At 33.9% G+C, this 13,964-nt stretch overlaps 1 protein-coding gene across 1 annotated transcript; it reads right to left on the bottom strand.

Moving 5' to 3' along the window:
• Positions 1-220: 220 nt before the first annotated feature.
• LOC11423262 (pre-mRNA-splicing factor ATP-dependent RNA helicase DEAH7) lies at positions 221-9,951 on the bottom strand. The gene is made up of 18 exons (XM_003597426.4): positions 9,707-9,951; positions 9,557-9,596; positions 9,318-9,459; positions 8,514-8,726; positions 8,056-8,126; positions 6,906-7,119; positions 6,653-6,814; positions 6,375-6,520; positions 6,183-6,280; positions 5,970-6,078; positions 4,966-5,143; positions 4,640-4,869; positions 4,375-4,551; positions 3,171-3,242; positions 2,848-3,024; positions 2,489-2,550; positions 2,240-2,392; positions 221-2,154 (listed from the first exon to the last, which is right to left on the bottom strand). Exons 2-18 carry the CDS (start codon positions 9,560-9,562, stop codon positions 555-557), a joined length of 3,810 nt encoding a protein of 1,269 aa, XP_003597474.1. The 5' UTR covers positions 9,563-9,596; positions 9,707-9,951; the 3' UTR covers positions 221-554.
• Positions 9,952-13,964: the final 4,013 nt, after the last annotated feature.

The following is a 13,964-nucleotide window of genomic DNA, read 5'->3' as shown; positions in this document are numbered from 1 at the left end:
GACTTGAACTGGTTTTCAAAATCTTCAAGAGAATCAGCCGTTTTTTACAAATACTACTAATTAGGCAATAAACGGATAATTTTTTTTTCTAGAAAATAGATTGAAATGTATCTGAAAGTTTTTTTTTTTTTTGTTACATTCTCTGCGCTCCATTGTTCAGGTTAAAAGAGAGAAGAGAAAGAAAATATATTTATAACTTGCTAAGTCAAGTTTAGGACAGTGAAAGCAAAATATTGATAATTGAACAATATATTACACGTTTGAATAGAAGGAGATGGCAATTTGGTGACCGGTGCATTTCTTCTTTCTAACAGTGAATACAATATATTACATAAAAGCACAAGGCTCCAAAACAAATTCAAGTACAAATGTATTATACAAAAATTCGTATGAATGACCATAGGCGCAGGAAGTAGCCGGAGCAAATTCATCTTCAACACCGAATCAGTAATTCATACTTTTTCCGTTTACTCGTTAAAATTGGAATATGGGTCTTTTTTTATCCTCCCTCTCCTCCATAAGTTTACAAATATCTCTCAGGTATTATACAACATTTACAAACCAAACTTTTTTGGTCTCAAGAATGTGGAAGAACCCTTTTTTAAACCTGGAATTGAAATCTGCTGCTGACTCTTGGCCCTTTTTTCCTTCTCCTTCCGTTTATTTTCTCTCTCCAACTCCGCTTGCTCCTTCTTTAAATTCTCCATTTCCTCCTCCATGGCCGTTTTCTCTCGTTTCTGTTTCTTTTTATGCTCCAGTAGTGATGTATCAGACTCCTTCACAGAGAAAAACATGGGTCCCAGCTCAGCCATCCACTGGGGCTCTACCGCTGTGGCACATTGCATGTACTCCTTGGTGGTTAGAATTAACTCGTGATAAACCACATAATCAGGAGTGCAACCCATGCCATAGAGAGCACTACTGGGGTGAAGATGACATGGCATCCCATTCCGGGTGTTAACATACTCCCCAACACCCTTTAGTCTTGCTGAATTGTGGAAGTACGCAGAACAAATTGCTTTTCTAACTACGTCTGTATCAGGAAAGCACGTGGTCAAGGGAATTTTTAGTGTCTTGAGAATATCAAGCAGCTGGGATCTAACCTCTCTAGCCTTTCTTAGACCTTTAACATGCAAAAAATGGTCATTGCACCAATCACCTCTGTAATCATGTTGTTTCCATTGCTGATAGACATTGTAAAGGGTTAAATGATCGGATTCTGGCACAAAAAATCTTTCACGTGCAGCATCACTCTCCTCTGCTCGGTCCTTTGGCCTAAAGAAAACAGATGGTACTGAAAGCATAGAAACTATTGTCAGAACCTCCTCAAGACACCCCAACCGTTCACCCATCAAAAGCATCTTGGCAAGTGGAGGATCCAGTGGAAACTCAACCATTTTCCAGCCAAGTTCAGTCAATCCCCCCACATTGTTAAGGGCGCCCAACACCCACAACTGGTACATAGAATTGAGAATATTATCCTGCGGAGGTGGATCCATGAAATCAAAGTCGAGTAAATTTTCAACTTTAAGAGATTTCAGCAACAAGACCACATTGCCAAGGTTAGTTCTTTGGATCTCTGGAACAGGACTGGCCAACATTTCATTTAGGTAAGCACTCTCTGTATACAACCGATAGCATGTACCAGGGCCAGTTCGACCAGCTCGACCAGCACGCTGGTCAGCAGCAGCGCGGCTAACAGGGAAGACTTGAAGAGCGTCCATACCCATTCTAGGATTGTACACCTTCATTTTACCATAGCCTGTGTCTATAACAAAGAAGATACCATCCACGGTCAGTGATGTCTCAGCAATATTAGTGGCCACAATACATTTGCGTGCACCATCTTCAGCTTTCTGAAATATCTTTGCTTGCAAGTCAGCCGGAAGCTGAGAATATATGGGAAGAATCAAAAGTTTCGGGACTTCTTTATTTGAAGAAGAAACCATCTGCTCCATCCTTTCAGCAAGGGAGTAGCAAGCTGCCTCAATCTCGTCTTGGCCAGTCATGAAGATAAGGATGTCACCTGGAGGGCTTGTTACGTGAATAGTCATAGCCTGCTTCACTGCACCTTCAACATAATCTTCAACTGGAGTTTTACTCCATAATATATTGACAGGAAATGTTCTCCCAGGAATATGAAAAATTGGAACACTGCAAGGATGCCCCAATTAGATTGAACTAAACTAAAGTTATTAACAAGAATAAGAAAGAATGCTAGATGAGGAATTAACATTACCTTCCAAAGAAATGTGAAAATTTCTGTGCATTCAGAGTTGCTGATGTGACAATCAGTTTGAAATCACGGCGTTGGGCTACAACTTTCTTCAATATTCCAAAAAGGACATCTGTGCTTAATGACCTTTCATGGGCTTCATCCATCACAATAACCCTGAAACAGTTTTAAACCGGATGATTCGTAACATTGTTTTTATTTCAAACAAACAACAATGAGACATGGAGACTGGGGGTTTTGGTAATAACATACCTATATTTGTCTAAATCGGAGTCTTTAAGTGTTTCACGTAGAAGTACCCCATCAGTCATGTACTGTAAAATTTAACCACTAAAATTTAGATCAAAATTAACGTAGCCACATAATTACAATGCATGCCCACCTCATGAATACTATAAAGATAAATAATGATGAAAATAAATCACTTGATAGTACTTTTAACAAAGCGCAGTAATTAATTTTGATTTTATATAAGGTTGGTTTGGTGGTCTGAGTGAGGAGGTGGTTGAAGTGGTCGGAGTGATAAGGAGGTTGAAGGTTCTATCGCCACCAAAACATATCACTGAAATACTAACATTTGTCATTCCAAAAAGATAAATGAAGTTGTTCACCTTTATTACGGTATTTGGTCCAGTCACATCCTCAAAACGTATAGCATAGCCAACTTTATCTCCCAACTCTGTGTCCATCTCCTCGCTAACTCTCTTGGCAACACTCATAGCTGCGACACGCCTTGGTTGGGTGCAACCTACTATACCGCCAATAGTATAGCCATCTTCATATAGATACTGTTAAGAAACCCCATATGTCAAATTCCATTTGATAAACATAGTTACCTATTTCTAACAAAAACATGTGCTTTTAATCTGTTTTTTCTCCTTTCTTGATTGGATAACATAATTAATAATATAAAACAAAGAAAACGACAACAAACCTGTGTCAATTGGGTTGTTTTTCCTGAACCAGTTTCCCCAACTACAACCACAACCTGATTTTCTCGAATCACCTGCACATCATAAATATATAAATGAAGTGTTGCAATAACTCACGAGCAAATATGTTTTAATGAGAAAGCTAAATGTATACATATATTGAGAAATGAAATGAGAAACCAACACAGGCAGATAAAAATGTGAAATTACATTATTCCAATGCATAACTAACAGGGTGAAATAAGGAAAAGGCTTTTCCTTATGTCATGATAAAAAAATGACAAATGTGGTCGGTCATCTAACAACCTAGTACTTGATCACTGGGAAAAGAAAAAGAATAATACTCAGCAGACATACCCAACCCATTCCTCCTCCACAGATAATTCAGATAGATAAAAAAAAGCGTAGTACTTGATGATCAGTATATTTGATGTTCTAATATTCAACATTTAACCTGAGTGTGATATTTTGGCTGTGTTTGGTAACACAAAAAAGCTAGCTTATAGCTTCTTGGATTAGCTTATAAGCTTATTGGATGAAAACGTGATGTGTTTGGTAACAAGCTTTTCTCATGAGCTTATAGCGTTTTTTGAAAAGCTATTTCAAGCAGCTTTTGAGCTTATAGCTGGTAGCTTTTTATATTTTCTTCCAATTTTAACCTTTTATTAATATAGTTTAATTTAATTTTAATTAAAAAACCTACCTACATTCTTATTCAATTGCCCACGTTTAAAAAAAAATTACCCACAATCTTTTTCAAATTTTCTTGTTCACTTTCTTTTTTACATACTCTTAATTCAATAATAAATAATTTTATATAAAATTTACAATAAAGAGTGAAGAAAGTTTAGTTGAGTAAAATTCATTAAAAGAAAGTTTTGTTAAATAAAAAATGTCAATTGAATTCATAAATACATTTATCATTTGGGAGATGAAAATATTTTGAAATAAATTTAAACATTTTAAAAGAAATACAATACTTTTACGTCATTTTATATTTATCAACCACTTGAACAGCTAATTTTACCAAACACATTTTATTTTAATAAGCTAACTTTTCAGCTATAAGCTATCAGCTATCTGCCATCAGCTACCAGCTAGCTTTTCAGCTATCAGCTATCAACTAGCTTATAGCTTCTTTTTACTAAACACACCCTTTGTAAATCCAATAAATAATTGCCACAGATAAAACAGAGAAAAACCAACCTGTAATAACTCTTCTCGCACTGAAAAAATAGGCAGATATTGCCTTTGCTCAGCAAGAGTTTTTGACATAGCAAAGTCACTTACAGCTTCTCCCTTCTTCATGTGATTTGAAAACTTAGCTTCCTCCTTAAAATCAATTTCACCATCTTCACCCACGACGGCAGTGTCTGCATCAATCTGGCGATTGAAAAAAAAAATTAAATAAGACTAAATCTCCAAATTATGAAGAGAGTAAGCAAATGTCAAAATTATTCCAGAAGAATACCTGTTCTGCTGTTTTTTCAACGCCTAAGATATCGCCAAGTTTTGAGCCTGCAAGTTCCCAAAAGCGTTGGCGAGATTTATTCGAACTCTGCTTCTCATGGATTTCTCTTACCAGAGCAGATCCTTTGCGAGAAATTAAAGCCATGTCAGATGTTGGATCTTTTATTGGCATAATAGGCTCTGCCTGCTTGGTATAAACAACTCTGCCGTCAAGAAAGGGAGGCTTTGTATCTGTGATCAACAGGGAAAGAATAATCAGTCAAAAGAGTAGATTGACACCAATACAAACTACATTAACTTGTCAAAGTTGGTAAGATAGATATTTACCGTGCACAAGAAGAATGACCTTGCGTTCATCCTCATCATCAAATTCAGTCTGAACCTCTGTGCCTCTAACAGCGCCTGATCTCAGCAGCTGCCGATCTTCCCATTGAGCATTATCCGCTGTAAGCTGAGACAATTTCTTGCTTTGAGAAAGGGACATCTTAGTCCCATCTCTTCGGACCTGTGAATGAAGATAACAAAATTATTATTATATGAACTAAAAACTAATAAACTCATACCAACTTGCTTAAAATAATGTGCTCCAATACACTTAACACTTTGTACATAAGCAAAATCATAAATACTTCACCACAGCAACAATAAGAAACTATGTGGATAGTACATGCACCATATTGCAAATACTGCTATAACACAGTAGAGTGTCAAAGCATGTCTTAGAACTGGGATTGGGCCTAACTCATTACCCTACAAATGTGGGCCCTAAATCACAGACCAACTCCATAAAAAAGAACACGAGTTGAGACATTGGAATTGGATGCAGAAAAACAACATCTTCTGCAAATTAATTGTCTGGTCCATTTATTAAAAACATAAACCAGATTCAAATGCCAATCACTCAAAAGCCACCCATGTTGGTAGGCTACATGTTAAAACATATCTATCTAGCTTACCACCACAAAAACTAAGGATATGGACAAATCATAGGTAACTGGTTCAAATATCAATCAGAAGGAACATAATGATTCTATAAACTTCAATCTTTGTCTAAATGAGATCTAAACATGTACCAATAGAAAAAAGCGTGATGAAGAAAAAAATTCCATACTATCATGTCAAATATAGAATCTGTTCACTGTTCAATATTAAAATATACCAGCTCTCCGGCCAATGATTATCTTTAACTTCCATACGTAACAACTTTATTCGACAGAATACCTACTTACAATTATAATAGCAGGAAGAGGAAGCACCAAACGTGGACAATCAAGCACATAGAAGTGAAGGATAAATTAGTTTAAAAATATAATTGAATTCCTAAAAGTTACCAGTCTTTTGGCCAACTCGGCCTCCTTTTTCTGAAATGAAGCCTCATCTCCAAGAAAAAGTGAAGAGCTATCAGAATCAAACAATGCGCTGCCTTCCTCTCTATCATACCTTCATAATAATAATCTTAATAAGATTCAAAAATAAATAATACCACATGTATCAAATACTGAAGGAAAAAAAATCAAAATAATTTGCAAAACTAAATTACATACCATGCTCGGTCTGCATCATATTCCATCTCTTGACGCATGCTTTCAGTAATCTCATACTTGTGTTCTTCACCCAAGTCAGATTTATCTGCTATTTCCTCCTGAGGAATAAAATTATTAATGCTAAACATTATTGTTGTACTGTATCAGCTATCAAATGCACAAAAAACCTACAGATGTTAGGTGCAAAATTACCTCATATGTATCTGAGTTTTCTGAAGAAAAGGCAAGTTTATGCGACCTTCGATTATATCCAGAAACAGAAGATTTGACTGAAGAGCCGGAAGCTCGTATTGGAACAGGAGACGGAGAAACATGGTCCCAAGGAGAAGGTGAATTATCTACATTCAATTCAGCAATAAAAAAATTATTGTTCAAAGACTATCATCATCAGAGTCAAATATAGGAATTAAAAACATCAAATTTTGACATTAGAAAAACAAATATGATATTTGGAAATGAGAATAACATACAGGATGAATGAGGAGTATGCCACGGAGAAACCAATCGTGCATCAGGTGAGGCGCCAACAAACATTGGGGATGGTGAAGGTTGATGACGTCTAGAACTAGAGACACCGTCCCTTCGTGGAGTATCTTCCCATTCCCATCGGCCATGGTCCCAGTCAGATCTGCCTGCAGATACATACATGAGATGTTATGGATATTCCTGTCTTCAATACTTTGATTAATTCATAACAAAAACAGAACAATTACAATTACATACCAGGCGTTCTCCTTGAACCTTCATATCTGTTTCGCTTTCTATCATATTCATGATCATAATACCTACTACGTGAATCCCTTCCTGAGTAAGACTCCCTACTGTCATAATTGTTTCTATGTCGGACCTCCCGGCTGTCACTCCTTGAATCATCCCTAGAATGCCTCCTCTCACTCCTATGATCATCCCTGTCATATCCAGAAGGTGAAGCAGAAACCTTCAAAATTGAAATATCAAAATTAGAAATATGGAGAGCACACTTTCATAAAAATGAAAAGAATTTTATCAAGTAAAAACTGCCAGGAATAAATTGAAATGTCAATATTAAGCAACAAAAAACATTTATTCATTACACAGACTAGGAAAAGCAAAAATTTTATGCTTTAGGAATGCTAGCAACACACATTTTAACACACACTTTTCAACACACACTCTTTGATTGGTTAAAATTCACATGGTCCCACCAAATCATGTGGGTCCCATATAAATTTGGTGGGTCCCATGTGAATTTTAACCAAAGAGAGTGTGTTAAAATGTGTGTTGCTAGCATTTCTCTTATGCTTTTTATAAAAACCAAAACCCAGATGTATACTTCATATTCTTCAAAACATATCAGAAAAACCAAAGAAAAAAAGCCACTTAAAAGTAACAGACTGATCTAGGGCAAAAGTTCTTTTGATTCCCTTTTCTTTATCTTCCAATTTAATTTTGCTTACAGTGAGTTCAAACTTCTATCCAAGTCCAACACTTCGATTCAATTAACAAACACACAAGATAAAGCAGACATGTTGGGAGAGTGGTGGGATTTCTTATGTCGCTTAGTTACGGAACCAAATACAGAAATATTGTATAGAAAGTTATGTATTTAACTCCTTAAAAGTCTAAAAGTTGTATTTTTAAATACAAAACTTCTTATTTTTTGATTCATTAACAAGTGCCCTATGGGCATATGCTAGCAAGAATGCCCATTTGAATAACACAAGACTCACCAAAATTTACTTCATGCTGGCATTATTAATTTACAAAGTTGCAAACAAGCATACAAGAAACACTACAGATGCTAAAGTGAACTACTGTGCGTAAATATTTTTTCTAGAACAGAAGGCACGGAAATGGAATTATGGAGTTAAAGGGAAAGAGAGAATAATCTTACATCTGAACCCCTACGCTCAGTCGAACGGTTCCCGTATGTATCAGCATGGTGATCATCGGTCAGAGAACTTTCTGTACAAAGTCATTGAATTCTTAGACATTATTATTTTCTTTTCTTGAGAAACAAAAAGTAATACCAAAATTCAACACACACACAAAAAAAAAAAAATACACGTGCATGTATGACAACTCTAAATCATCATTTCAGACAGATTAAGGATCTTAAGTTGTAGAAACTTCCTTTACAGTTACCCTTATACATGTTAGTCTAATTTCATTTGACTAACTCATGCCTATCAGTAGGATTTGAATTTTAAGTCCACAATATGGACATCCAACAAGGTTGAAATGTACTCTTCAGAACAGCTTGATGTTTCATTACTGAAAATAGTTATGCATTAAACCAAATGCTCGTAACATATTTGCAAAAGGAAATTAATCATACAACTAAAAGAATACCTGCACGTGATGTTTCACTGGTTGTCTCACGATATCTTCTATGAGCATTTCTGCGTGTACCTGCCTGCCCACTTTCCTCAACAACATCAGAGGACTCAGACTTATCTTCATCTTCTGCAGCAGCTGCAATCGAAGTGGTTATTTCTTTTGGCACCTTGAACGCCCCATCACTTTGAGACTCTCCCCGTTTTGCAATGGCAAGGGTATCAAGTCCTATTAAACCATTCGTTAAACAAACAATAAAAGCTTCAGCATTCATTGCTTAAGATTGTAAAAAAAAAAAATAAGACACAAAATCATGTATGATATGAACAGCCAATATAAGTAAAACATTGCAACAATGACAACAACCAAGCCTAATCCTACTAAGTAGGGTCAGCTACATGGATCAAACAACGCCACAATCCTCTATCATATATCGTATCACTATCCAACTAATTAATCTCTACATCTTTTTTAATAGTTTCTCCTATAGTTTTTCTAGGTCTACCTGTCTCTATAGTGAATTGACTACCCTCCATCTAATCTACTCTCCTTACTACAAAATCTACAAGCCTTCTCTCTACATGCCCAGATCACCTAATCTTAGTTTCTACCATCTTTTCTAGTATAGGCGCTACCCCAACTCTCTCTAACATTGTCATTTCTAATCATATCCCGTCTAGTCTTACTACACATCCAATGCAACATCATCATCTCTGCTAAGCTAAATAAATCGTGTCGGTTTTTTACAACCTAGCTGGTCTCTGGTGTCATTGAATCATCATATAAAAATTTAAAATGAACTACAAAACAAAGCAATACCCAAACGTGATTTTCTCTCCGGTGCCACGTAAACCACACGATCCTTCCCAGGAACATAGAGTCCACCACCTGTAGACTTTTCCGGTTCCAACGTCGTTGTAGTCTTGTTTATGTCAACTATCTCAGCATTAGCTCCATTTTTCTATTGACAAACAATAACAACAAATTCAGCAATGAAACTAAGAACAGGATTCGAAACTGTTGAGCATAATGGGAAAGAGAATGAATATGATACTGACCTCCATGGCGGTGATGCAACTGAAAATTGATTATCAAAATCTACACAAACATAAATAGAGAAACTCTGAGTGAAAATTGAATAAGTAACTAACTATATTCTTAGTCTTAAAACCCTAATTCAAAAATTGAGAACAAAAAAGTAATCGTACCACAGTAGAGAAGAAGGAGAGTGAACCCTAGAGATAGAAGTGAGGGTGAGACGACGGAGGAGGATGAACCCGTTGATGATCCGGCACGGTGCAGTTCGCGGCGGCGTTGAGAGGAGATCGTGGGGGCGCAACTAGAGAAGGACAGAGACGGTTGTATTGAGCTTTTATGATGCTATGGATTTTAATTTAATCCAAAAAAAGAAATTAATCAAGTTATTTACAGAGTCGCATGTTTCTTTTGAAAATCGAAGGATTAAGAATTTAAGATCAAAAGATAATCTATAAAAAAAAAAAATTGGAAAAACTTAATAAGGTAGTATAATACACAAAATAAAAATAAAATAATCAAAATGATTATCCAAGGAACTATTGGGAAATTATATTTCAACAACTATTTTTTACAACTTTAATGACAACTTTCTCTCTTATACTCACATTATCTCTTTACTTTTCCTCTCTATTGCTTTGGTTTTTGTGTCACTACCTCGTTTCCTTTGTAAAATTTTGGTTGTCACAAAAATTGTCACATATATATAGATGTTCAAATAACACAATTAAAATTGGTCAAATAAGTACCGCGAGCATAACTCAGTTGGTAGGACAATGCATTATTATATTCAGGAGCCGGAGTTCGAACCCGAACAACCCACTTATTCACCTTACAAGGTGAATTTTAGCCACTAGACTATCTGACGAAAAAAAAATAATTGGTCAAATAATTATCAACGTGATTTGTTTCTAGAAAAAACATGAAACCACGAATGATATGGTGATTCTTATGACTATGATGCAATCGATCACAACCAATTTGTTTTAAATATAGAGCAATTATTTTTTTTTGTAAATCTTACTATATATAAAGTGGATTATCCTATATTTCATTATGTATATAACAATATTTTCTTGCCAGCATATTATACTATATTAACTAGCATATTCTAAGCGTAGTTTGTTGTCCATTTATCTTTTTTTTTTTGTGATGATCGGGGTTTGAATTCCAAATTTTACATATATCATACATTATCTCTACCAATTGAGTTAAGTTCACGATGCCACTTGTTTGTCTTCTATTCATGTGTAAGTAATTTTTAATACATGTAAATATAATTATTATCTTAATTAATTGCAATGAAACCATAAAAAAATAGTGAGTTACAATGGTATTTAAAAGGTGAAGTTTTATTTATAATATTAATCGAATAGAATACAATACATTAAATACTGTATGGATATTTCACCATCGATTTTTCTTACATCACATGATAAGAAGAAGATGCATCTTACACGAAGAGTATAGGTGGCATGTTCTACATCTAATCATATATATATATATATATATATATATATAGTTTTGCTAGAGGCCACTCATGAAAGTGTCTTTTCACAATCCACACCTTAAGATGTGATTTTCATTTTTTAGTTATAACTTTGCTAAAAGACACCTTCATAAAAATTAGTTGGTGTCTTTTAACAAATGTTCATAGAATAATTTGCTAAAAGACACTTTCATAAAAGGTGTCTTCCAGCAAAACTCATATATACATGAGAATGACTTTAATATATGAGATTCATAGGAATAAACATGGATCATTAGATTAAAAGGAATGAATGAGATTAAGTGCATGTTTGGTTTAGCTTTTGCAACTCTTAAACTTGCGTTTTCAAACCTTAACGTGATTTTATCAGTTTTGCAATATGTTTGGTTTTCATTTTTAAAATTGATTGAGCCTTCCAAAATCAATTCTATGAGAAGCTCCAAATCCTAGCTTCTCCAAAATCAATTCTTCTTTACTGTAGATTGGCAGTTAAAAAGCTCATTTACTTTCTTTTTTGCCCTCAGATCGATCTCGTTTTTATTCCTTTTCCCCTCTTTGACATCGCATTTCAGTTTTTATTCTCTATCTCAGCATTTCATAATTTACTCTGCATCTTCGCTGGTGTTTTTTTTTTCTTCAAGCAGATTCCAGGAGATTATTATTTATTTTCTTTTTGTTTGTTTTGATGTACAGCTTCCAGCAACTACAAGATTAGGCAATGCGTTTTGTTGCTTTCAGGAAATTATTTATTATTATTAATTACTATTTTTATTTGAAGGAATTAATTAATTACTATTTGTTTTTTTTTTATTTTGAAGTTATTATTATATTCCTCCTTCAAAAAAAAGTTATTATTATGGATCCCCTAAAAAAATAAATATATTATTATGGATGTAAACTAAATAATTATCTGAAACGAAAATAAAAATGCAAACAAAATTGAAAAACCCATTTTAATAATTATACATCTAAAAGCAGTTTTGATTCGATTTATCCAAACAACATCAACTCATAAGAATCACTTTTAAATAAGTGTATCTATCCAAACATAAATCAATTCACATTCAACTCACTTTTAATCAAAATCAATTCTCTTGAACTTAATTCTATCAAAATCAATTTTCATCACCGCCAAATCAAACACACACTAAAACAAATGTTAAGTGAGTCATGTGTCAATCATATGTCAATTTTCTTCATTCCTTCAATTTCTCTTTCTCTTTTTCGTGTTTTATCTACCTATTCCACTCCCACTCCCTCTCCCCCAGAGTGAAACAGAAAGATGACCACATAGGAGAGAGACAACCAGATATGGAGCTTTAGAGAGGAATCGTGAGAGAGATGACTTTTTGAGAGATGTGAGTTGTATGGGTAGAGTAGAGAGAGAAAGTGAAAGAAGAATCAACATTGACATACTTAACATTTGTTTTAATCTCAATCATTCATCTTAATCCTATGGATAATGAGTTACCAAATGTATTAATTACTACTCCCTCCGTTCCTTTTAATTGTCTCATTTTAACTTTTTACACAAACCAAGACACTAAATGTATTTCACTACTTTTGATACGATAACTAGTATATAATATCCTTAATTATTTAATATCATATTTCTTATATTTCTCTCTCTGCAATAAATTACTAAGGGCATTATAGGAAAAACAACATTTAATGTTACATTGAACTTTGAAAGTGACACTTAATTAGAAACAAAGAAATTATGTAAAAGTGACAGTTATAAAAGAACGGAGGGAATATATAAAGAAATGCTAAGAACATTCTATTTCTAATACTCTCTCTTTTATTGAACGAAACCTTATAGATTTCACCATTCTATGTGAAGTTAATTTCTAAAGTGTGAAATCTCTGGGTTTCACCAATAAAAAAATAAATGTTAGATATAGTGTTTATAACATTGATCTAATTATATTTAGATGATAGGTTGATAGAGTAGGTGTTTGTGTAAGAAGATCTTTTATGCTTTTAGCCTTTTAACATACCAAGGAAAAACAATGATTATTTTTTTATGAGATATGTTAACAACTGTCCTAAGGATACAAAAAAGGAAATAAATGTGGAATTTTATGTAGAAAAAGTTGCTTTTTAATCTTTCAATAGGTTGAATAAACAATTTCCAAGATAAAGTTACTATTTTAAGTTTCTTATCTAATGTCTTTAGGGCACTTGTTAGCATTTTCTTTTTTATAGATGTGCAAATGTGTTAATGATTTTTTTATGAGAAATGTTAAGAAGTGTCCTAAGTGCATTTGATAAGAAGTATAAAATGAAAATTTTATTTTGAAAACTATGCACTAACACATTGAAACAACAAAAAGTAACTTTTTCTACTTAAATTTTATTATCATTTCTAATTTTGAATCCTTAATAGCTTTGCCGCTAACATAGCTTAGCTAAGGATAATATTAGCATACCTTGGAATTAGTTGCATTTTAGATGTAACAAAGGTGTGAAAGCATTTTTTTAATTTGTCTTTGCAAATTTAGTTAACTTCAGGAGGGAAAACAGGTTTGGAGGGCTAGAGTCTACTTAGAGACTACATTACATTTATATATTAAGAGAAAGAGGATAGTTCAAAACGTGAAAGAAACTGTCATTAACAAAACTGAGAATGTTAACAAAAACCCTTAAAAGCAATATTTGAGGAATTTTAAATGGAAAAATGCGTAGCTATGACTATGCATTTTTAGCTGAGAATGTTGTGAAGAGATGATTTTTATATTTTCAACAAATGAAAAGGATCTTAACTTATATTTTTATAGGTTCTTTGAACAATGGTAGTACGAGAAATGAATAACCCAAAGAAGAAAAAGTCAGAACAACGAGTGAATGTGGCACCGACAGTCCACACAGATACAAGATTAACTAACTACTCCATACATGCTAGAAGCAGAAGAGTTTATTTTTTGCTGGATATGCTAGGA

The sequence above is a fragment of the Medicago truncatula genome, chromosome 2 (assembly GCF_003473485.1).
Source record: "Medicago truncatula cultivar Jemalong A17 chromosome 2, MtrunA17r5.0-ANR, whole genome shotgun sequence".
Lineage (NCBI taxonomy): Eukaryota > Viridiplantae > Streptophyta > Magnoliopsida > Fabales > Fabaceae > Medicago > Medicago truncatula.
This window is presented reverse-complemented; position numbering and strand designations above follow the sequence as displayed.